Here is a 25851-nt window from a genome sequence, read left to right as displayed (position 1 = left end):
AATCAATCTGATGGTCTGGTTTGCTTTTGTAGGTCATGTAGAGACATTACAATAAATTTTTGTTTGTTTCATAAGCAGCAAAAAAACTCCTCATTGGAGCTTTAAATATAATATTTATTTGATTTATGCCATACATATGTGCTGCTTATGATGGATAGTCAAACTTAATTAATACAAAGTGATAAACTAAAGTCAATTAGTACCATCACTCTGGGCCTACCAAATGAAAAAAGGATGTGGTGCAAAACCAAATGTAATTTTGACAAAGTCTGAAATGTTTACTTCCTTTAAGTATTTTTCATGCCTAACTATATTCTTTGCCGTTTCTTAGAGTACATATTTTTACTGTTATCACAGCAGATAGTTGGTCAAATAAGAAAGAAACTTATTTTTGAAATAAGCTTGTTGCTGTATCACGCATGCGCAGTTCACAAGTATGTGCGAAGAAGAACAGGAAGCGAACAATTTCAGACTCCTCCGACCGACGCAGATGCTACCGTCAACTCCCTTCTTTCTGTGAATGATACAGGCTGTGATCCACTCTATAGCGTAGTTGAAACGCTAGCGCAAACCCAGCCATCTTGAAAGTTGCGTTTTGTGGTAAACGTACAATTTTGACGTCTTGGCAGTTAAATCTGGAGTTTGGGTGCGAGGCCAGGGCGTGTTTGAATTTAGTGTTGGAGAGACACACTGCCTCCTCCTCCTCCTCACTGGATGCTAGCTCGGTAGCTTTTGCATGTCGTTGCACACCGAGTTTTGAAGTTTTTGTTTTAGTCTGCATTTTTTAACTTATTCGGAGGTCAGTTAAGAAGAAGATGGGATGTACTCTGAGCACGGACGACAAGGCGGCGCAGGAGAGGAGCAAGATGATCGACAGGAATCTGCGGGACGACGGAGAGAAGGCTGCCCGGGAGGTCAAGCTGCTGCTGCTCGGTGAGAGAAAGATGGATGGACAGAGGGACGGAGGTCTCGGTCTATTTGCTGGAGAGGGACCTCGTCTCTTGAAAAACTATAGCCAGCTGTTTCTTATTACTTAAAAAACATAGATGTATTAGCTAAATGTTTAGGCTGCGTTGGCGTCAAGTAACGTGACGGAGTAAACTTTGAAGAAGTGGTGGGAGTTTGAGACATTTCGGGTTTTACATAAAAGACACGGGGCTGCTGCAGTTAGCTAAAAAAGTTGGGGCCGCTCGAGTTAATTTTTTTAATCTAAGCAAATTAAACTCGGCTCAGTCTTTAAATTAGTTATCAGTTCAAGATGTGATCAGTTTTGTCCCCACCCGCTATTTCCCAGCAGAACCACAGTAAGCTAATTTAGCTATTAGCAATTAGCTGCTTAGCTCAGTTAGCGAACCAGCGCTAGCCTGGATTAACGTTAGTCAACTAGCTCACAGAAAGCTTAAAGATGTCTGAGAGGTTAACTTTTAACTGCTTTGTCTGTCCTAAATGTGTGTAGTGTTGCCGCATTGTCACACCTTCATTATTATAATTTTAATTAGGGTTAGCTCTTTATCTTCCTGTTTCTTCACTCAGGACAAACACTCACGTTAACGTACTTTAGGCCGGTTCACTCTGTTGCTAACGCTTCAGTTTACATATGTGCCAAAGCCGTGAGCTCAGTATTTTAACAGATTTTAAATAAATGTTCGTCCATACGACGTAAAATTTGGTATTTGTTAGAATTTAATACATGCTATTTTGAATTTAGAGGCAGTCCGCCCGTGCTGCTAAACTTTAATGTTTCTGTTAACTGGAGACACGAGGAGAAAAAACGGGAATTATACACAATAATTTAAAATCATTACCTTTTTTAATAATGTAGTGATATCCCGTGTGTGACTTCAACTTATTATTATGCTGTATTCTATTCAAATTGAGGTTAGTTGTTTCTCCCCAGACACCCTGTCTGAGGGAAATATATTGATATGGTCATTTGAATATGGTGGCCAAGCTGGCAGTGGCATGCACTCCCTATTCAGCCAGGAAGAATAGGCAAATAAGACCCGATAATTATATAATTTACCTATAATGGAGACATTTCGCCCTGTTTCATCACTAAAAAGGAAACCTGGCTCTCTGTTTCTCAATCCTTCATATCACTGGCAGCTGATGACCACTGCTGGCTGCCTCAGTCAGGAGAAGACAGGCAGGAGGTTGCATAGCAACCTATTCAGCCTTGCTGACCGCAATAATCATCTGTGGCAACTGTATACACATAACAGCTAGAGCATGCTAACTGGATGTTTGCCCAGACCATGGAGTCTACAAGCTGTTTTGAAAATGCAACAGTATTTGACACGTTTAAAGTAATCTCTGCACAGTGAGGGCTGTGTGTCACAGGTTTGTTTTCAAACACGTGACTTCACCACAATCACAGACTCTGAACATTGCTCAGCTGCACCAGTTGCCTCTTGTATGTTTGTGCGTCATTTGAGAAGGACCTGATTTGAATTTTCATGGTTGTTTTTTTTTCTCCTGTCACGGTTCCCTCAAGCACCTGCATTAGATGTCTGGATTGGTTTGTGGATTTATTGTCTGATGGGGAAATTACCATAGGGCTTTGAACACATGGATGAATTTTGCTTCTACATCCGTGACATTGAATGTCTTAATACTGTTTGTGTTCCTGAGAGAGACACAGAGATGTGGCCATACCATAAGTGTTTATTACAGTTTGCCGCTCTATCAGGCATCCCACCAGGGGTGTTTGCATTAATGCATTAATGCAGTAATCTGCGAATGACATGCTCTTGAGAAGAGTGTTTTGAGTGGGTGGACTGCCTCGAATAAAGACTGAAGAACAAAAACAAATGCAAATCATAAACATTGATCTTTTGTTCTTGTGTAGCGGCATTTTCATGTACAGTAACATCAAAGGCAGCACAGGGGAGAGAGGCAGGCACAGTGTTTATTGTTTTCTGCAGAGATATCCACATCTCATATGGCCTGAGGGAAATGTGTGTTCTCTGGTCCAGCAAGTGAAGCACAATCAAACATCCGTGCTCACTAACCAACCTGAACCATTGCACTTCTTCCTCTTTTGCCATCATAGTAAATTCATTCAGCCCTCAAATTTGTGTGTTATGATGTTTGCAGTTATGAGCTCTGGGTCTGGTGTGCGTGGCTGTTTATCATGTGGGACGATGAATTGGTGAACAGTTCTCCTCACTGGGGAGCTGATAGTCCCTGCACAGGTAGGGTAATTAAAATGTTGTGTGCTCAGCAGAAAACACGCCTGCATCTCAGAGGGAACTGGAGACCCAAAAGATTAAGTACTTCTTTGGCTAGTTCAAATGGATCTCAGATCAACACCATGGTTTTATATTTCTAAACCTTTAACTTAAGGGCTGCAAGGATGTCATACTGCCTAACTTGGCGTTGTATGTTAGTCTCCCACAAATCAAATCGTACATGAGATGCATCTGACAGCTCTGACTACAGCAAGCGAGTGTGATGCAGCATGAGTTTCTAACCCAGGGATGTATAAGCTGTGTATAATCTCATTGCCGGGAGGATCCTGTTGATTAATCCAATTGCACTGTGACCTGGCTCAATTAGGCCTCACACACTTCCTCACTGTATTATGTCACAGTGTATCTTCTTAATCGCTACAGGTTAAACGTAACTGTTTAATTTTTTTGGCAGAGACTTGTTGATTTTTGTTTTGGGTGTCAGATTTAAGATGCCATTGTAAAGCATTGTTTCAACATTTTACACATCATAGTTTTGTTTTGACTGTTGGGCAGGAAGTAGGGCTAACCAATGAATCTAAAATTTAATTGAAATCGCAATATGGTCTACTGCAATTTTCAAATCGCAGGAGGCGCAATTTTTGTTAAATGTGAAATGTGTGTCAAAATACCATTTTAATACTGTGCTGCTGAGATGTTCTGGCAAACACATCATACACAGACATAAGTATCAAATATCTTTGTTTGGTACCGATCCCCGCAAAAATCGCACCATTATAATTTTAAAATGTTTTTCAATGAAAATGAGAATAATGATGTAAAAATGACCATTCCCTTTAATATCGCAAATCATATCGAAATTGCAATGTAACTCAAAATAATCGCAATTGGATATTTTTTCTAAATCGTTCAGCTCTAGCAGGAGGGCCACTATTGATTAGATGCAGTTTTTAATTCTTCGAGGTTAAATGGCAAGGAATGTCCACTGTAATATTAGTGCAGTAGACAATTTCAGAGTCCTTTCAACTTTGAAAAATAACCCTTAAAATTCAACCAATGTAGCTTGCAGTACCTGTAGTCCAAACAAACAAAGATTATCTCCTAAAACATGGATTAGTGGTAAACTTAATTGTTTTGATGGATTATTTTTTTAAGCTGCAACGGTTAATCTCCTTAATCGACTTCTCAACTATTAAATAGATGGCCAACCATTTAACTGTTTTGAATAATAATTTTAATTTAAAAAATCTATATTTTCTGGTGGAACCTTCTTATTTGGAATATTTTCTTTATGCCTCTATGGCAGCAAACTGAATATCTTTGTGTGGACAAAACTTTTCATATCAACATAGACCTTTACAACTGGATCAAACTTAAACCAGACTTAGAAGGTATTTTAATACCATAAATATAAATGAGGTTTAATGCTAGAAGATGTAGTCAGCAGTTAGCTAGTGATAATCTATAGGGTGTTGTTGGGAATACAGCAGTACATTTCTGTTATTTGTGCTCAACTAACATTATAAACTATAACTGAGTGTTTTGTTTGTTTCAGGTGCTGGAGAATCTGGGAAAAGTACGATTGTTAAACAGATGAAGTAAGTGTGGATGTTCAATGTCACGTTTAAGATCACATCCGTCATGGCAGTTAAACTTCAAATACTGTTTGTTCAGAGGATCATCTGCGGCACGCAGCCGTGTTTAAGTCCCTTTGACTGACGTCAGATTGCAAAGAGAGCAAATGACACACTTACCTATGTAAGCACGAGATAGGTTTTCAGGCACTTAATTATCGGCATCATGAGTTTCATGTGGAATAGTTGTTATTGTCTGTCGTCTTTTAAAGGTGAACTACTTTATTGCGCTCTAGGAAAGAGAAGTGAACATGGTATACATAACCAATTTATTTTATGAATTGTTTTTAGTCTCAGTCTTACTGGGTATAGTTGGAAAATAATGCTTGAATATCACATATCATATCAGTTGAAGTCTCTTATTGACCGATGATTTCAAATAGTTATTCTTAAATTTCAACATTCAGAAAACGGTTAAAATTTGAGTCTTTATTATTATTAACGGTCCTCTCTCTGTGTGCCAGGATCATCCACGAAGCGGGCTACTCAGAGGAGGAGTGTAAGCAGTACAAGGCGGTCGTCTACAGCAACACCATCCAGTCCATTATTGCCATCATCAGAGCCATGGGACGCCTGAAGATTGACTTTGCAGATGCAGCCAGAGCGGTGAGTGAAGGAAAACAAAGCTGGCATTTACGCTGGTCTTGGCACATTACAGGTTGTATTTCTTTGCAAATATAAAGCTCAGTGCTTCGAGGGCAACAGCTTACTTAGTCATATGTCAGCCTTTCCTACTGGGCATTTCTCTTCTCACTTCCTCCTCTGCAGCAGGTCAAACAGAGCTGGTGGTGGTTTCGTATCACATTCAAAACACTTCATTACAGAGGAGGCTTACTGACACGAGAACTGTCTGCAGGTCGTTCAGTTTCTGGATCAGAACATGTTGAAGTTATCGGAAATGGACAGAAGATCTGTCTATCAACAAGAATAATTTCACAGTAATAATCCGCAACATTTCTATTTAGTTGATTTTGGCAAAATCACTGGACAAATTTGCATCACATGCCACAAATAAATGCCGTGCAGATGGGTATTTCCCTTTCACTCTTTTCCCTAAACAGATTCCTTTTGCATTTTGTAAATCTGTCATTGTCCTGTCATAACAAGAGGGCCACTCATTTCCTCATTGTGACTGACCTGGCAGTTTTACACCCATGGCTGTTCTCTTGAAAGTATGCTTTTGCAGATTTCAGGTTTTGATAACTTTCCTACAGTCACCATGCAGGTTATGAAATGTAGTTTTATGCATAGATAAAATCCAAATGTAATTTTCCATGATACAAGGTACAAAACATTGCTCATAAATGTTTGTTTATTTTGACATTAGATGCACTTTAACCAGTATTCCTCTGCAGAGTTTCAACTTCTGTAAACAACTCTACAAACTGGAAATTACACACACTCCCCAAGCAAAACTGGCAGCTATTAATGTGAAAGAACTGTTGATTGTGATTTAACCGGGGGGGGGGCTTTGTCTCTGTAGGATGATGCGCGGCAGCTGTTCGTCCTGGCAGGATCAGCAGAAGAAGGCTTCATGACAGGCGAGCTGGCCGGGGTCATCCAGCGGCTGTGGAAGGACGGAGGGGTTCAGGCCTGCTTCAGCCGCTCCAGAGAGTACCAGCTCAACGACTCTGCAGCATAGTGAGTTGGTTTCACGTACACAGGGGCATAAGAAGTGAAATTATCAGCACTGCCGACCTTTATTTAACCTGGTGTAAGTCTTTCCTCGTATTCTGACAACTTTTCTTTTCCCAAAGCTACCTGAATGACTTGGACAGGATATCCAACGGGGCTTATGTGCCAACCCAACAGGATGTGCTGAGGACCAGAGTCAAAACTACCGGTATTGTGGAGACGCACTTCACCTTCAAGGACCTGCACTTCAAGTGAGTACAAGCAGCACAGCCTGTCCCGTCATTTCACTGTATTTACATGATGACAGGTGCTGCTCTCCTTTAGTTTGTCTACACATCTGAATTTCTACCCACACCTCAGATTTAGCCAGTCATTCAAATAGGTGTGCTGTCTTTCTGATTGGCTGTTTCAGAGGGCTGGAGCGACAGTTTACCAATCAGAGTAAGAGTGTGAGAGTGTAGTAGGCGGAGTTAAGAACGGGGAGGTCATTTTCCTACAAAGCTAATTAGTTAAATTCATGTAAAAGACGTTTAGAAGTGTGTTGATTTGGGCACATTAGTTGTTTATATGTTAAAATAAATGTCCTCTTTTCTGTGTCCTCACGAGTGAGCATGTGTTTGTATATTATTTAACAGTGTGTGTCTGTGATCCACAGAATGTTTGATGTAGGCGGACAGAGATCAGAGAGGAAGAAGTGGATCCATTGTTTCGAGGGAGTCACCGCCATCATCTTCTGCGTGGCTCTGAGCGACTATGACCTGGTTCTGGCTGAGGATGAGGAGATGGTAAAAAAAACACTTACCCTCAATTGTTCTTTTGTCCTGAGCTCTTCCTCTGTAAAATTCAGCTTGTGTGGGCCACTCTGGTTTTTCACAATTATATGTTTCTCTACTCTCGTTCAGAATCGAATGCATGAGAGCATGAAGCTGTTCGACTCCATCTGCAACAACAAGTGGTTCACAGACACCTCCATCATCCTCTTCCTCAACAAGAAAGACCTGTTTGAGGAAAAGATCAAAAAGAGCCCTCTCACAATCTGCTACCCAGAATATGCAGGTGAGACACTCATGCAGAAGCACTTGTATGTACAGCAGCTGTGTTGTACTTGCAAATACTGTTCTTGGACAGGAGTGGCAGTATTTAATCAATTAGAAAGTCTGTTGGCAGGTCCTGAATCTTGTCCTCAGTTGTATCTCAAGGCCTGTAAAGGTTTTAGGAATGGACCAAAAAGGTAGTTTGAATAATAAATTGTTTTAAAGAGTTATTCCACGTGAACTTAATGATTTTACGCACGCTAAAAACCCGACTTTATAACAGTTTTTAACTCATGCTTAGTGTCTTTATCCTGGTTCAGAACACACTCGCTTTCATTCAGTCGTTCATTTTATAAACGCTCGGTCTGTCAGCCTCCTGGTTGCACCATGAAGGCGCGGCAGTCTCTGCAGAGACCACACAAAGATAAGCCTTTATTCTCCTCTCCTCTCTGCTCTGCTCTTGGAACTGTGTGGGCTGCTCTAGCTGACAACAATGTGTCCATGTCAGGTTTACCGATAGTTATTGATACATTTAAGTTATGCATCCATATCCCTGTAATCTTAACCTGATGGGACACTAATTCTGTACAAGCTCTCCGTATCTGGAGTCTACCCATTTCACTTCTGTATAGCAATGTTTCCCCGCAACCATCAGACCTTCCATGTGATTCAGTTCAGAGTTATGTAAGAGTCGAACCTTTCCCTTTAGTTATTCCCCGGTAACAAATCTCTCCATTGTCAGATGAAACAGAGCAAAGGCAGTTCAGTAAAGCTGCTCTGTAGCATGCAGGTCAAACTGATACTGTAGCAACAAAGTGTGCATTCAGGGTAAACACAACACACCCACACTTTTTAGGTCAGTAGTCAATTTATTAGGTGTCAGTTTAAAGCAATCCAATATAACATCTGTGCCGTGTCCTTATATGAAGCTTATAAAGTTTCAGTTGTGTTGACACACTCAAAGTGTGATGAATTTGTGGTTATTATTACAGGAGTGCATTATATCGAAGGATGTTTTGCCCTCATGCATTGGGGATTTTTTTTATGCCTCTGAGAAGGTAATAGGCGTGTCCTGTCTACTGACAGTCACATGCTCTGCAGAGAAACACACACACAGGGAGGGAGAGGCATCTGGTTTTATGTGCCTCCTATAAAGTGTGGTTCAACCTCTCCTGTTCAATGTAGCCTTGCATTTACCATAGTTTGTTTTCAGGATAATGTATTCTTTCAAATGTTGACGATATAATAATAAAACCCCGTCTCCCATCTGGGCCAAGGTTACACTGTGACTCATTGAGAAACACTGATAAATGCAACCTGGCTGGTTGGCTGAGGCATGCGACCATAAGGCGTCATTGTAGTTTTTCTATTTTTAAGAGCTTTTATAAACAACAATTACAGTGGGCCGGCTCGGTTGGATAGTCTGATATTATGGTGAGAACGTTCACAACCCTCTGTGTACATAAAGTGACATTCAACACTAGACTCTTTCAACTATCACAAGCTAAAGCTTTCTACAAACTGTAGCTTGCTAGCCAGTCAGAACCGTAGATACATAGATCCTTTTAAGGATAATGTCAGGGAGGAACGGTAAAGCTAAAAAGCTTTGGACAGTTTTTTGCAAAGGCAGAACACTGGAGGTGACGACGACGATGATGAGGAGGGACATTCATGGCAAACAGAGTCAGTGTTAGCTTAGCCTCAGGTTGATGAAGCTAGGTTCAGCCGGCGAACACCTCGCTCTTGGTACAGCCAAGCACCCTAATGTGTGTTGATGACATATATATAGATATCAACTTTATTAGTTGGACATATTTTTTTTGTCATTCAAATTTTTATTTATTTTATACTGACTACATATAAGAACAAAAATAGGAATGATACAGGGGTGATATGGAAGCACTCACAAGGAAAGAAAAGAAGAGGGACACACAATACCCAGGCACACCAATAGGTCATACATCAATATATGCATCTACGCATATATGCACTTAGAGTTATCGTATGTACACGTTGCTTTCTTCAGACATAAAGGTCTCATACTTGTCCACTTTTGTTTAACATTAAAAGGTTCAAAGGTTTTTAGAAGGAACTCTTAAACACTGCTGTTGTTTTTTTCTTCCTAAATGTGTCCTCTCCTCCTCCTCCTCCTTCAGGCTCCAACACCTACGAGGAGGCAGCGGCTTACATTCAGTGCCAGTTTGAGGACCTGAACAAGAGAAAGGACACCAAGGAGATCTACACCCACTTCACTTGTGCCACCGACACCAAGAACGTGCAGTTTGTGTTTGATGCCGTCACTGACGTCATCATCAAGAACAACCTGAAGGACTGCGGCCTTTTCTAAAGGTAACACCTGCGGCTTTTAGGACGAACCGGTAGTAAAGCTGGTGATATTTTTCTCCTCTAATTATGGTTTATCTTCTTTCCGTTCAGGCAGATCGGTGGCCGGCTACCAAGTGACTTTATTCAAGGGGACTCTGACTGGAGGGAACTTCATGCACCCTGCTGAGAATGTCACTTTTAACCTCTTATTAACTTATGTTCATCTCTAAAAGTTTTAAAGACGGTGTGTAGAAAAAACATTTTGTGTAAAGTATTTGTACAACTGTCTATGGCTGGGGATTTTTCACCGTTTTTAAAATGTGCTTGTTTTACCTTAATATCATTATTTTAAATTTTTATATCAGAGGGGGGGCCTTGACTTTTTTTTTGTCCATGAATGAACACTTTTTGTCTTTTGTTTCTAGGTGCTTGTGCCTTGCATGCCTTAGTTGCAGTGTTTTCTTTTTGTTGAAGTAGATGTTAGGTTTATGTAGATGTTGCCATTGAACTCCTCCAAAGCCCCCCAAGTCCATATTATCTCTTTTGTTCTAATTATTTCATTGTGGCATCATTTTTGCCTCCTTGGACAAACCAAGAAAGACCAAGTCACTCTGTAGACCAATTCACTCTGACTCTGACAAACTGTGAGAGCTGCGTGTAAACCTTTTTGAATGCGTGCTTTGCATGCGTGCTGCAAGTGGGAGTTTTGTTTTGATCGAGGCCAAAAGCCAGAGTGAGTGAGTGTGTGTGTGTGTGTGTGTGTGTGTGTGTGTGTGTGTGTGTGTGTGTGTGTTAATGTATGTATGCGTGTGCGTGGGATAGAGAGAATATAAAACAAAGGGACTTTATTCCTCTACTTGTCATCCTCTTTCAAAGTTGTATTTTTCTAAGCGACCAAAAAGAAGCTACTCTCTAATTAATGAGTGCACGTTGTTTGTGCACGGCCACAAACTGTAACATCTCTGATTGAACCGAGAATTAAAGAGAAGCTTTGAACAGAGGATGCCAACATTGGCCTTGTAGCAGACAGTAGGACCACATGTAGATCTGTGTTCAGTGCGCAGACAGACGGACAGGTGGCTGGGTACCAGTGCACTGTTACTGATCATGATCTGTGACGGTTTCAAGTTACATATCCCCCCTGAAACCCCAACCCTCTGTTTCCATTGGATGGGCACATTAGTGGACTAATCTCCATGATTTTGCTAATAAAAGAGCTGCTGTGGTAAAACCACAGTAACTTATGCAATACACCCTTTTTCTCCTGTCTTGTTTATTGTCTGTGTGAATGATTGTGTGTTTTCTAACACTTGGAGGGAGAAACAGGGAGGGAGGGAGTCATCACAGACGACAGAAGTAGAGCTGAAACATTGAAATGTTTTTAAATCAATCCACCTGTCGATTTAATGCCAACTATGTTCAGTGTACAGGGAAAAGGTTTAATGTGGGTTAAGGTCCCGCTTTAATGTGAGAATGTGAAGGTTTTTTGTTTTGTGTAATGGTAGATGTAAAAATGTCTGTATGAACAGTTGGTTGAACGAAACATGACATTTGAACCTCATGTTCAGCTTCAAGTTAATACATTTTTCACCAATAGATAATTTTATAAAACAAATGGAAGAAAAGAAAAGTTGGATTTTAATTCATCTTTGCAGCCGTACAAGAAAGTAGCTTCCCCTTAAATCACAAAATAGAATTTATTTATATTTCATTGTCTAATAATTGATGATGATTAAAAAGATTAGAAGCAATGTGACCTACAAATAAAACAGAGCAGTTTGTGTAAAAACAGTGAAATATTAAACAGCTTGAGACAGCAAATGTCCCAGTTTAGGTCCAGAACAGACAGCCTTGAGGCTTTGTCTTAGTTTTTGGTTCAGTGAACATCAGAAAGTCTGAAACTACCACAGACATATTTTTGTATCACTGAAACCAAATTGTTTAGACCAGGTTATAAAGACATTCATAGACAGGTAGAAGAAGTCTCCTGTGCCATCTTCAGAGACAAACACAAATGCTCTGATTTATATCAGATATCTGTATCATTTGTATGGCCTTAAATACATTATTATGTAAATAAAATAAACTTTTAACGCATTCTTTCAATCAAAAAACGACCCCCTTTTCTCTGCAAAATCTATCAATATGCAAATATATTTTACATCAATGGTTTATCTGCAGGACACAAGATGTTTTATGTTTCCACTTAGAGGTGCATTTGTAAGTGTACGAGTTATGCAAGTTTTAAATTTCAACATCAAGTATGCAAATCGTATTTTGGACCATTTCCAATCTAGATGGGACAAAATCCGGCTCACATGTCCTCAAAGATTCAAGTTGAGCACTGAGAAACCTTCCCTTCACCCAACGAATATTTAAAAGCAAAAAAAAGTTTTGCATTGAGGAGGACTTTTAAAAAATTATATAAACTAAAGGTGAATGCTCGAGGAGGATTTTACTGCGTCTGCCACCACTGTGCAGCAGTAAATAGTTCCCTCTAGTGGTCACAATGTGCAGCTGCATGTGACGATCAAGGCTGATGGTTGCTTGGTGGTTAGAGAGGAAAGTAATAAGGGAAATCTTATCACTATGGGTGCTATTTATACAGAATGAAAATCGCTCTTTAAAAATTTACTTTTATAAAAAAATCTGTTGTCTTTTATAAAAAAAAATTCTCCATGAAAAACAACCAAAGATCAGGACTAAGTGATCCTGACCTGAAAGAGTGATTTTCTACAGAGCTGATGATTTAAGCTAATATCCAGAATATGGTCCAGAAGGTTTTCAGATATCCCTGAGCCAATCAGCCCTTAAAGGAATTAGTTTAGGAGGATTGATGGGATTACCAGAACAACTGTCAAATTACGCTAATTTTTTATTTATTTATATTTCATAAACACCCAGATGATGGCAGCTAACCCGGGTCACAGCAGTGCCACTCCTGTCTTACAGACTTAAGCTATCACTGCTCAAGCACAATGATTAGGCATTAGCTGAGGGACACTATTTTTGGGAGCCATTGTGTGATTTAAAAGCTAACTGCAGAGTCATTTAGCTAATCCCCAAAGCCCTCCCAGGGAGATCAAACAGTGTGGATAGAAAGCTTCTTCAGATGAAGGTGCAGCTGAGGAAAGAGAAGAGGATGATGAAGCTAATGACGGCGATCAAACAGCACATCATCTCAGGCTGCAGCTGACCAGAGGCAAAGCAAACCATAAATCTCATCTGAAGAAACCCTTTGAAAACTACATGAAATAACCAGCTCTTCAATATATATATTGATAGACAATTACCACTTAAAAGGGTTAACATCTAGAGACACTAGAAGAGACAGAATTTATAAGTGTGATATTATATATTACATAATAACGTGTCATTGTGCCAGGATTATAGACTGATTTGAGGCTAATATTTTGGCCGTTAAAAAACTCTAATAAAATAGATTAGTCCATATTCTTAATTTAAACACAAACATGTAAGAAGATCCTTTGAAGTTTGATAGAGCTAGGCTAACTGCTAAGCAGCTGCTTGTAGGAGCTCTGTATTTACCATGAACACGAGAGTGTTATCTTTTAAACCTGAGTGTACTGAGTTTTTTGGTCACCTGGAGCGAGACAATCACAATTTGATTTGTTATGGTGACGAAAGTTGCTTACTTACACAACCCAGCATATATGGAGCAACATTAGCATCCTGCTTTTAGCTCTGCTATTGGTGCTTTAAGCTCTATGCTCACCAGCTAGTCGCTAACTCTGTCTGTGTGCAGTTTGGTGCTGTAGGAGGTGCACAGGGAGTCTGTCAGAGCTTTTTTTGCTGCCTGCTGTGACTGGAAATGTTTTGATGAGAGCTGTGAGGTTAAGCTAAATTTGTGGGCCACATTTATGACCTGAAAGATCCCAGAATTGAAGGTAATATAGGCCGGCGGTTTTTCCTTTGGAGTGACCCTTTTCACATTTCAAAGAATTAATGAATTGCACAAAAAAAGGAATATTGTTTCACTTAATATTGTTTGTGGAGAGAACTTTAATCCTTACTGAGTACTGGTTAATGTTTTTTTCATTGTGTTACTAAGATACTGAGCACAACGTTTAAACATGTCAGCTCTCACTGGTGGGCACAGTGATGCTTTCAGTGTTTGTAATTGTAACATATCTTCTGCATTTCAATTTCTTGTCTGTTTTTGGCAGACATACACTGATACTGGTATACTGTGCGTGTGGTAAGCTTATATCAGCCGATATCAGTGACAGTCTGGACTTTGTACAGGTGAACTCAGCCATCACAAGTTTCACTACCTAATTAAATTTCATTGTGAGCTTGGAGAAAAAGCCAACATGATTTAGTTGCCAATTCCCTAAAGCCATTTAGTCTAATTAACTTATTCTCTCTTTGAGTGTGGCGCGTGTGTGTGTGTGTGTGTGTGTGTGTGTGCGTGCGTGCGTGCGTGTGGTGGGTGGGCGCATGCTGCTGCTCCCGTCCAGCACATTCCTGGCATCCTCTCTGATGCCTCTGTGCTGCTATTTCATTTTGAATTTGAAAATGTCTTCCAACATTAGCGCAGTCTCTGTGGACATTAGATGACGGTTAATATGTTTGTCTGCACTCTGTTTTCTTTTTAAGCTTGTGCAACATCAGTGGGTAAAATAAAGATGATGAATATGGGAGGAGTGTGTCCCCCCCCATCGTTGTGTCTGTGTGAAGGTGACTCCACTCCCCTCCTGTCTCTGCCGAGCAATAAAAACAACTTAGTGTGCATTTCTTCCCGAACAGCAAATGCACAAAGCAGAGAGTCAATGAGGGAGGCAGCGAGCTAAATCCATATAAGCTCTATTGAAATTCCCCCTCTGAGCGCGCAGACTGCCTCGTGTTATTGTATTTTTGCCTTCTGTTGTTGGCAGTCTGCTTTAGGATGCTCATTACTTTCTGTCTATAACGATGATATAAAGTAATATCCTTTTCTTTCATCTTCCCTCCCCACCTGGTGTGCACAAACACTCTCACAGAGATGTTTACACACAGTCTGAGAAGGATGCTTCTTCACACATAATGCAACCCTTAGTTTGAAATATTCCATCCTGCAGAAAGTGAAACATTTGATGTAGTTGTTACAGATCATCACCACCACCCTCGTGCGAGCACACCTCTCGTCCATGTGCGAGTGTCCACACAGACCCTGAGAGCGACTGCTGTACTCCACACTGTCAGGAGAGAAAATCAGAGAGGCGATGAGATGCTTGAAGTGACTCCAAATTTAGTCGCTCCAGCTCAAAGCTTCGACAGCTGATGGCTTTTCGTTTTGTTCTTCTATCACACTTCTATTCACAAAGGAGGTCCAAAATAGTAAAGTCCTCTGATCCAGATATAGAAAGATAAGCACGGGACACAAAATCTCATGTCATGTACACAAAAAATACAACTTATGTGTCAAAAAAAGCTACAACGTGCCTGATTTCTGTTCTGCTTGAAGGCAGCATCAGCTGATTTCATGCTTCAGTACATCTGTAACCTTACATGAGCTCGTGTTGGAGTAAAAACCTGCATGAGTCCTGCAAAAGTGTATAATTGCTGCTTTTCAGTCCAGACTTCAGGCCTCTTGAAGCTGCAGCTCTGACATCCACCAGCAGAGGCACAAAAAAGACTTAATCTCTTAATCCAGCTAGTTTTCTGGATTTTACCAGTGCTGTTTATGTACTGGTTGTTAGGCTTCTATAAACTCTCATCATGATCCGCTTGAGTGAGTGTCAGAAGCATCTGCTGTAACCAGAACAAACAGTGTGACCTTAATACTAAGATGCTGAAGTAAGTAAAGTGACAGTCAAAGTGTATCCAGCGCACATCATGGATTATTTACTGCGTGCAAATGCACAGGGGGCTGTGTACAGTAAAGTTGTTTTGTAGGGAGGATACTCACATTACAGGAGCAGATGCATGTCCTCAAAACACACACACACACACACACACACTCACACACACACACAGGCTTAGAGTGGCAGTGAGAGGGACTGTCATCCTCAGTAGAATTGGAGGAGCAGCTCTTGACTTATGTGTTAAATATTGAATGAAACTTTACTTCACCCCGCTTCGGAGACCCGTGCACTCATGAAAAAGTAATGGCAACAAAAGGATTTGTCATTTTCTGACGGACCTGGATTTATGTCATCAGAGCAATTATGTAACGGTGACCAGCTGAAACAGGGTGAATTTAAAACCACAACTGCAGAGGCTGTTTGTTCCTTTTTTCACTTTACAACTGGGAGCGGCACTTTTCTTCACATGCTAACTGCTCTTACAGTAAACCTGTTAAATGTTGAAGTGAAATACTGAATTGAGTTACATTTCTAACACACCAGTGATCTGTAAACACGTGGGAGTAAAGGTGAGTTAACCATTAGGGTTTCAGGGGCTTGCCGCGCATGTAAGTACACATTCATTTCGGCTGTAAATAGGACAGATAGTGCTGGTAGTGCTGCATGTGCTATTAAACAAGACATAGAGAAAGACCCAGAAAGCAGAAGTGCATACAGCTATGGAGGCCTCCGGGCAAAGATGTGCTGTGGGGCCCTATGGACCCCATGTCCTCCACTCTCTATGGAGCCCTGCATTCCTTTGTATTTTGTCCCATGATTGACAATCCACCATATTTACAATGTGACCATTTTCCTTAGATGTAATGCTAAGGTAGGGAAGCTAAAATGCTGCTATAATGTTAAGCTAAAGCATTTTAGCTTCAGACAAAAAGCGATCAAGTGATGGCTCACTGATTCATCAAACAGTGTAATGACATTGAATTGTGAAAATCTGGAGGCTCATTGGGCCATATTTCATGCTAAAATTACATATTTAATTGCACATTAGATACAGTTAGACAACAGCTAGCGTTAGCATTTAGCCACTTCCTAGCTTACGTTTGAAAGTGTTACAGGATACAAAAGGTAAGGCTTAGATTATAGTTGAACAGTAATGTTAGCTAGCTAACGCTAATGTAAGTTTGTCAAAAGTAATGTTAGCTAAAATTTTGGGGATTGCTAATGCTAGCCGCCGTGACTTCAACGTCGGTAGCCACTGAGTTAAATATGGACAGATTTTTCCTATCAGAGTTTTTGGTGAATCTAGAAGCAGTGAAATGATAACAATTTATTATTTTCTTTACGTTTTTATGATTTCAAAACAGAGGACAGAAGTATAACATTTTAGTTTTAGTTTAACATTGCACTAACCACAGTGACAGTGACCTTTCCCAAACTTTACTACACCATAGTTATAATTGGCAGATTTTGTAGATATCCAGTTTTTTTTTTATGCCGTTGACATTGGAGGTCGGATGTCCTCCATTACTTTTGAGGCTGCAGTGAAAAAGGTAGTAGCTAATATTGATTTTGCCTTCAGGCACCAAGTTTAATTCATTTCCTTTTATTCATTATGTGCCTTATTCGTCCAGAGCATTTACAAACGTATATAATATTAATTTACAACAAATTATCACAAACTTAGTAACACATGGTGAACCTGCCCTGGGGCCCCTCGACCCCCCTGAGGGTCTGGATTAATTTAGGCCAGTTTGTGTACATACATATCTGCATTCAGGTGCATATTATCAGATAAATAAGACTCCCATAAAGTCTTTAGTGAATATAATAGACGCATATTTTCTTATATGTTTGATAGGATACTGCATTCCTGGACTTAAAGCGAAAAAACTAAACAAAAAGTCAACCTCAAAGCTATTTTATGAATCCAGCATGTTTTCAGGTAAATCATATAGGCTGAGGTGTGTGTATAATGTAGCGTTCCTCGTACATGTCATGTGTTGGATCACAGTGAGCCTGAGGAAGCGCCCCTGGCACTGTAGCGGGAGTGAAGCGCCTCCTGTGTTATTTCCCCTCCTCTCCATCCTTTTACGCCGAACCAGAACCATTCATCTCTCCCCTCCTTCAGGCTTCACATCCGGGTCATCCGCCAGTATCTGTCTCTTGCGTCTGTGTGTCTGACAGAGTAATAATTATTTCATCCGCCGCCGCCGCGCTGTACTGCAGCCCTCTGCCCGACTACGCGGCTCGCCGAGCGGACACTGCGCCTGGCGTGCACCGCTGATGTTGGAGCTGCAGCCGGTCGCACAAAGGCAGGGATGAGACGGTAGGAGGCTTTTCTATGGGCCAGCCCGCGGTGATTAACTCGCCCTAACGATGTCTAAGAGCCTCAAGAAGAAAAACCACTGGACCAACAAAGTCCACGAAGCGGTGATAACCCGCGGGAAAGAAGGGGAGCTGGGGTTCGAACTGAAGGGGGGCGCGGAGATCGGCCAGTTCCCCTACTTCGGCGAGGTGAAGCAGGGGAAGGGACTGATCCAGAGCGGCAAACTGGCCCAGGATGAGCTGCTGCTGGAGGTCAACAACATGCCGGTGGCCGGGCTCACCACCCGGGACGTGCTGGCCGTGATTAAACACTGCAAAGACCCGGTCCGCCTCAAATGTGTCAAACAAGGTGAGATATGACGAGCACGAGAGCGGCCAGGAGCGCAGCGCCGCGCGGGTTTAAGAGACAGGGAGGAGTGTGTGTGTTGTGTTGTGTGTGTGTAGCTGGTTTGATTATGCTGTCAATTATACAGTCATATGTCAGTCTGCACTACAGGGAGAAGCCGTGTGTGTAAGTGGACACAGCACAAACCCGTGCTCAGGCCTGTGTGCTGCTCAATCGTAATTACGAGCCGTAATGATGGGTTCAGTCCACCAGGATCAGTAACTATAATGGTTATTTTGCAGCCGGGATCAGCCGCCGTTTGTTTATCACAGTGTCGCTGGTTCGATGCCACAACCTGGAGGGGGTGTGTCCTTTTAGGCGTCATGCCACAGGCTGCGGTTTGCTCCTTATTCTGGTCGAGGACAGGGCTCATGTCTCCACCAGGCCTGCGCCGTGGATCAACTGTTTTTCTCTTTGCTGCTGTAGAGTGTGAGCAGGCACACACACACACACACACACACACACACACACACACACACACACACACACACACACACACTCAGTCTGCTGGCTGCCAGTGCAGACTGTTATTACAGTGTAATTACACACTGGTGAAAAATGAAACCTCTGTAGCCCAATTACTGCTGAGTTCTTGTTCATATTGATCAGCTGTGAAGTCTACATGCTTTAAATCCCGCCTCTTAAATTTCAAACACACACACACACACACACACACACACACACACACACACACACACACACACATATTTTGTTTATGAAATGCTCCTGAGTTCAGAAGTGGAAAATAATCATGCATTTCTTTTGCAGTCATGCTCTGAGGAGCCATTGAGTGTTTTGTTATTGAGAGCCGGTGCAGTGTTTTGTGTAATTTCCGTGGCCTCCGATGCTTCAAGGCTTGTTTGAATGTTTCTGAGCACAGCGGTGGATTTACTGCAACAGTGTTGACTGAGTGACCTGCTTCTGTCAGCCAGTGTAAAAGCACACAGGGTCCGTATACGAGCAGAACATTGGATTGAAGGAAGAGCGGAGGAGATGGTTATCATCACACCCTCTGAGGCTTTGCTTTAAGTCCTAATAAGTGGCTGCGTCCTCAGCCATGAAATGAGCATTACAGCGGCTTGTTTTCTGGGACATGAGTGGAGCAGAAATCACATTTTTTATTTTTGGACTTTGCCGAGTTTGCTCACAGAGGATTTGTCTTCACCCCGCTCGCTCTCAGAGTTTCCATGGGTTGCGTCAACGTGATTGATTATTGAGTTATAGCTGCTGACAGTGTAAGAGCACGGTCGTGTGATGTGTGAGGGGTTAAATGCTAATATGTGTGTATCTCAGACAGGTCTATTCTCCCCCTCCCTCCCTCTCTTATCCATTTAAACATGAGTCTGTCTGTTTGTTCAACTCACAATGTGGTCTTAGCTTACAACGTCCTCCAGCACTCTGCTGTTTGTGCACAGCTTGTTGTCTCCTTCACTGTATAGTTTTTCTTCTGTCTCTCTCTCTGCTGTCATATTACTGTTTGACTTCCATGCAGTGCAGACCGGAGTGTATTTATGGCTGTGTGCATGCAGACAGTCGCAGCTGACACACTCGTGGCCTGCAGAGGAATCGGCTAGAAGCAGTCCAGTCGCTCTGCTCAGACAGAGGCCACACAAACACGGCCAGATCAGAGATGGATGTCCTGTCTGGGCATGCACTCGTGTCTGACTGGCCGTGCGATCATGCACACACACTTACACATTTTAACAGACTATTTCAGAAAGAGCGAGGCCTGCCCTGACCTCCTCTCACAAATCTACACTCACCACAGATTTCAGGAAACAAAGCACATCCTAATACACAGAGCAGGACTCTGCTTCACAGGAATATCACACACCTTTCACTGTGTTATTTGTGCTGCTTCAGTTTATAGACTGAGCCATGAGCACATACGATTTCCTTTTTCACAAGTCCTGTGCTCACAACTTTTCTTGCACATCACAGCATGCAGGTGTAAGCTGTTGTGAGTTTGCATGGAGTCACCCTTTAATAATGTTCACAGACATCTTGGGCTCGATCACCAGTTATTAAACGGATCAGTCAGTCAATCGAGGCAGAGTGTTTCGTTTTGCAGATAAATGAGGTAAACGTGAAAGATGCCAAAAGAAACGTCTCGAGAGAGCTGTTATTTATTCTCCTGCTGTGTCTGTGTGTGTGTGTGTGTGTGTGTGTGTGTGTGTGTCTAACAGCTTCAAAGGTCTCAGTTTTCTGTCATGTACCGGTAAATGGATGAGCTGTAAATAAATCTGAACTAATGGTTCCATGACAACATAACAACACCGAACGTCACCAGAAAAACAAAACAAATAGAACGATTTTTACATTTATGTTTATAATATTCCACTCAGCCGTCTCCCTGAAGACATTTAGACCTGTCACAGGAGTAAAACACACGTGTAATTGATACAATGAATGATGGCTGAGTTCCATTTAGCTGCTTCAGCTTAAGTCTCCTGGTGTTGCTCATGCTGGCTCACTGTAACCCTGTTTTAAAGGCCCACTGCAGCAATAAATGCCATCATTTCTCTTACGTGCATGCTCTGTTAAATGGATTGTTTTGAAGAAATCTTCCAGATGCATTAGTCATTTAAAAATACATATAGTTGAAGATTTTCATTCTTTTTAAAATGAGTGATTGGCTGCGTCCTTCTGCACGTCATTATCTGATAAACATCTCTCTCTCTCGTGTTCGTCTCCCTGCAGCTCCGAGCACGAGTGAAGAGCCACCGGCTGCTCGGCTCACTGAGGCAGATTCTTAAAAGTGGCATAAAGATCATAACCGCCTAGAGGTGTTAGAACAGTATGGAGAGGAGAGAGGTGTGAATGAGCGTGTGTGTGTGTGTGCGTGTGTGTGTGTGTGTGCGTGTGTGTGTGTGCGTGCGGGTGGATATGTAAGTGAGAAAGAGAGGTGGAGTCTTAGGAGAAGAGTATGGTGAAGGTGTAAAAACGCACACTTTGGGAAACAGAAGATTCCGTTGTGTGATTTTTTTTTCAGTCTATTTCTGGTTGATTTTTAATTTTTAAAAACCAAAATAAATATATTTGTTATTTCTTTAATTATGACTTATCTGTGTTGTGCTGACGTGTCATAATGACTAAAGAGCAGTGGATAAAAATCTAACTGTAATAGCCTTTTTTTGTCTTTGCTTTCTCCTTAATGAAGAAAAATGGCTCTAGATTTCAGTTTATTAAGACATTGTGCCAAAATAGTTTCATAATTTCAACATTTTTAGTTTTCTTAATTACATTTCTGTGCTGTTATTTAAAAAAGCAACAACCTTAAAGTGAAAGGATATTCATTAAAATGAATATGTATCCACCTCTAAAAACCCAGCTCTCTTTTAAGTTGTCTTTAATTGGCGTAAATCTTTTGTCATAAATAGCTATGGCCCAAATACAGTGATATAAATAATATTAATGTCAGCTATTTTTGGCACAGATTATCTTAAGTCCATCACCCCAGACTCGACAACAAATGTTTATTAGAATAAACAGGAAACAGAAATGCTGTTTTTCCTACCTGCAGGTTCTTACAGCTCTGGAAACATGCAGACGTAAAGCTGGATATATGTCAGTGTTTGCTCGTGTTTCCTGTTTGAAATACAGGCGGGGTGAATAAGAAAGACCTCGGGACATCTCTGCCTCTTGGGTTTAAGAGAACAATATGTGGTGCTGCTTTCTGAGGAAAAACAACACGAGTTCAGACTGTTAACATGCCCTCGAACATGTGAGTGGAGCCGAGCCAGCCTGTGTCACACTGTGCAGCAGCAGCAGCTCGGACACACACCATATATAGGGCACACAGGGAGCTCTTTGTGTCCTAATGAAACAGTAAACAGAGATTAGGCAGGTGAATATAACCACTTTATGCCAGTTTACAAATTATTTCTAAATCTGTAACCTCAGTTTATTGTAATGATAGCTTTGTGAAACACAGATCCCCCTTATTAGTGTTGCAGCACCTGTCAGGTTTGTCATTCTAGCATGGCACATGGCAGATTTACACAATATTTATCGTGAATTTTAACAGGTTTGATTTCAGACAAAGGTAAAACAAAAGTAGGCCTTTATTTGTAACTAGTAACCGTTGGTGCTGCAGGATTAAATGATGGTTTGAACTAGCCCAGATTATCAGCAGTAGCTTGCTAAAGTAAGCTAATGCTAATGCTAAAATCCTGCAAGTTGGTTAAGAACTGTCTCCGTCTGACTTTTTAATGCTTTTAATGTTCAAAACAAAGACCTGAAAAAAGGTGTTATATCATTCAAATGTAAATCATTTTATCAGAAACTTCAAAATGTTTGTATCCTTGAACATTTTTGTGCGAGCAGGACAGTGGTCACATTCATGCTTATAATGTTTGCCCTACTTTTTATAGGATTTGAGGAGGAGGAATTATTGATGAGTTTGGCAAATGTAACGTTATCTAACACCATGTTTGGCGGGAGATGCTGGAGAGTAAGCCTCCTCAAACCAAATAAAAAAGTGCAGAACAGAGCTGCTATCTTTAATCTAAACTCTGATATAGTGGCCAAGTTCCTGTTTTTTAGTAAGTCTACCAAGTTATCCAGTTAGCGGGGGATGCTAACGAATGTAGCTTATGTGTAGAGCAGATAAAAACCATGTTTACTCTATTCCTATCTTTTGTTTTTATGGATGGAAAGGCGAAAGGAAGAAAAGAAAGATTCAATATGTAAAGAAATGCAAAGCTTGTTAGGCCTAGTTACTGTGATGAGCTGTGATTGGATAAGGGCTGATTGGAGGAGGAGTTTAACAGAATGGGTCAATGTCATCACAAACTGCCTGTATCTTTGAGAAATACGCCACGGTAATGTTGCAGCGTGAAGTAATTGGGGTACAATTTGCATGTTTCTAGACACGTTTAAGGATTGCTCAAAGTTTCCTGACTGTGCCGTCCCAGTCCTGCCAGTCCTCTTAATGTGGGTGCAGTATTGAAAGACAGATGGAGCAGAGGGAGAAGAGGGCGACCTTCTACTCCTCTCATGTCGCTTTGTTGATGAGAAGCTTGAAGAATCAGTGCATAACATCCTGTCCGCTCAGTTGGTATTAATAACTCACCAAGAGATGAGTTCTGTCAGAGGCGGAGGAGGATTTTATTGAGGCTAGAAGCTGCTGGAGCTCGGCTCAGAGGATCAAACTCCAGCTCAGCCCGCCAATGACCAGAGATCTGACTGGTCCAGTTAAGTGAATTAGGTCAATGTGATTCTCCTCAGCCCAGACGCACTGAGTGGGACGATCTGTGCGGCTGCATGAGTTCGTTAAGTGGAGATGTAAGTGGTGTTAAAAGGAGGAACCGTCCATCTGATACATTTACTTCCTATAGTAACCCTGACACATGATGGGTTGACTTGGTTTGTGCTCATTCAGGAGATTTGGGCCTCAGTAACAGGCCAACAGGTTGACTGAAGAAACACGGCAGGTTTTCCTGAGTAACAGCACATACTTCTTAGTGATGGATCACCATGGTGATGAGACTGTATGATGCTGTGTGTGGTTGTGTTTTGAAAAATAGGCTGTTTTTCAGACAAATGGGATGTTTAAATTAAAGCAGTTCATCTGGCTGAGATAAAACACCATATTCTTATGATTATTCATGATGTTTGTGAGTGTGTGCGCGGGAGAGAGAGAGAGGGAGAGAAATGGTAATGTTGTTGATGCGCCTTCAGTTTTCTTGTATATAAACCACATCCTATGAAAGTCTTTTGTATAGACTCTTTTTGCCACCTCTCAGCTCTGTGCCGATTGTGCTTATATTTGAGTCTTTCTGACTCCGTTTAGAGCACATCATGTAACAGCTGATATTTATATTTACCCTTGGAAATACGTTTTTAAAGTGCATATGTGTTGGAAGCAATTTTTCCTCATGTGTTTTTGTGTTTATTTATATTTACACGTCCAACCACTTGGTGGAGCATTTGAGACTTGTTTAAGAAAAGCAACACAATCAGGTGATCATGTGCTGCTTGTGGATTTGTAGTTGTGTGGCACATTTTAGTCATTTAAAAAGAGGCGGGAGCAATTCTCTCAGCTATGAAATATATCTGACTTTTATTAATGAACAAACTGTAGATGTGAACAAATCATATACAGCAGAAACTCCTTTATGGCTTTATAGCAAAATAGCTTCATAAGCCGCTTTCCCATTGGTCAAAAAACCTGTTAACACCCGGCTTTTTTGCTTAAATGAGAAAGGTTACAACCGGCAATCAGACCCGGTTAATTATTGCCTCGGTGCCGATTGACATTGATGGGAACACAAAACCCAGGTTGACAAGCTAATCTCCGCCCCCTTGCAGGTGCGATGCTATGTTCCATCTGTAACTTCTGCGACTCATCTCAGCTACAAATTCCACCTGTCTCCTAGCGTCTCCGTCCAGATTTGTCAGTGCCCTAGTTTGACAAACAGACTGAATGAGTAATAGATACAATAAAGACCTAACCACTGCAACATCTTCACTGTTTACTAACCCTGTCTCCTTTGTGACGTCAGACGCTGACACAGCAGAAAAGAGAAAGACAGGAGTATACTCCACTGGCGATGGGAAAAGAGACAATCTGCATCTAAAGGGGGTCTTCCCGGGTCTGAAAAACCAGCTTCAACACGCTAAATTTAGGTGGGAAAGGGGTAATAGTCGATCCTCTACTCAGGCGAAACTGGCTATAAAACATCATAGAAATACTTGATTCAAATAAATTTACTTAAGTAAAGGTGGCACTTAAAATATCAAAGGTAAAATGGCTCGCTGCAGAAATATGGCCCCTGTCATTGTACAGTTTAAAGAGTTGTTTGATTGATACTCCTGATGCTTTTATGCACAAGCTGCACTTTACTAATGTACTTTGTGTGGTTGGGGCTAGTTAGCTAACTATGTAGCACTGATTTATGTGTTCATTGAATCTTATTTTATAAGCCCATTATATATTTATTGGATATTTTAGGGGTTAATTTCCAAAGTAACTGATAAAAATTGAGTCTAGTAAAAATGACAATATAAAGTGGCATGAAATGCCCTCAAGTAAAGTACAAGTACCTTAAGTACAGTATACTTGCCTGTATGTGTTTAGTAACATTTCCTTCCCATACGAGGTCCTGGCACCGTGCCTGTGTCCTCCTCCTGGCCTCCGTTACTCTGCAGGGTGGAGGGTTCAGTGAGGTCGCTGTAGCTGCGAGACACAACCATCCCTCACCTCCAGAGACAGAGGCAGCCGGGACATCTGGCTCATCCCAGCCGCTGCATCAGCATGTATCGAACGTTTTTTAGTCTGCATCTGTGTTTCCTGTGTGAGAAAAATCACACAATAAGACAGAAGGTGTCTCTTAAAAATGATATGTAGCGAACATTTCTGCATGTTACTGGGAGTCCCCCCGCCCCTCCACCCTCACAGAGTCATATCTTTTTCACTCAGGCATGGCAGCACAGAAGGCAGCGGATGGTTTTCATTCATTGACATGGTGTAGATTAGCCAGCAGCGCTAATCTGATAGCTTTGCTGTGGGCT

At 41.4% G+C, this 25851-nt stretch overlaps 2 protein-coding genes across 4 annotated transcripts in view; both read left to right on the top strand.

Moving 5' to 3' along the window:
- The first annotated feature begins 446 nt into the window (after positions 1-446).
- On the top strand, positions 447-11072 carry LOC138613468 (guanine nucleotide-binding protein G(i) subunit alpha-1). Its single transcript, XM_069687152.1, has 9 exons — positions 447-933; positions 4747-4789; positions 5290-5431; positions 6309-6466; positions 6583-6711; positions 7116-7245; positions 7363-7516; positions 9651-9843; positions 9931-11072. Exons 1-8 carry the CDS (start codon positions 816-818, stop codon positions 9839-9841), a joined length of 1065 nt encoding a protein of 354 aa, XP_069543253.1. The 5' UTR covers positions 447-815; the 3' UTR covers positions 9842-9843; positions 9931-11072.
- Positions 11073-17866: 6794 nt separating this feature from the next.
- Positions 17867-25851, top strand: part of magi2b (membrane associated guanylate kinase, WW and PDZ domain containing 2b) — a 79504-nt gene continuing 71519 nt past the window's right edge. For all 3 annotated transcript variants that reach the window (XR_011309718.1, XM_069686532.1, XM_069686534.1), the window contains exon 1: positions 17867-18300. Coding sequence is in view for 2 of the 3 variants with exons in the window: in XM_069686532.1 (XP_069542633.1) it covers positions 18003-18300 (298 nt within the window). In the remaining variant the exon portion in view is untranslated. The remainder of the gene's footprint in view (positions 18301-25851) is intronic.

This window comes from Semicossyphus pulcher, unplaced genomic scaffold (assembly GCF_022749685.1).
Source record: "Semicossyphus pulcher isolate SPU_LCO1_2020_fin unplaced genomic scaffold, fSemPul1.0.p SCAF_8, whole genome shotgun sequence".
NCBI classification, from domain to species: Eukaryota; Metazoa; Chordata; class Actinopteri; order Labriformes; family Labridae; genus Semicossyphus; species Semicossyphus pulcher.
Note: the sequence above shows the minus strand (reverse complement) of the source record. Positions and strands in the feature narration are given on the sequence as shown.

What these genes read in the sequence shown, in the direction of transcription:
- LOC138613468 (XM_069687152.1), top strand. Translation starts at nt 816, where the DNA reads ATGGGATGTACTCTGAGCACGGACGACAAGGCGGCGCAGGAGAGGAGC. An exon ending in TTCAAGGACCTGCACTTCAA is followed by an intron (nt 6,712 to 7,115) that starts GTGAGTACAAGC and finishes TGTGATCCACAG; the next exon opens with AATGTTTGATGTAGGCGGAC. An exon ending in TGGCTGAGGATGAGGAGATG is followed by an intron (nt 7,246 to 7,362) that starts GTAAAAAAAACA and finishes ACTCTCGTTCAG; the next exon opens with AATCGAATGCATGAGAGCAT.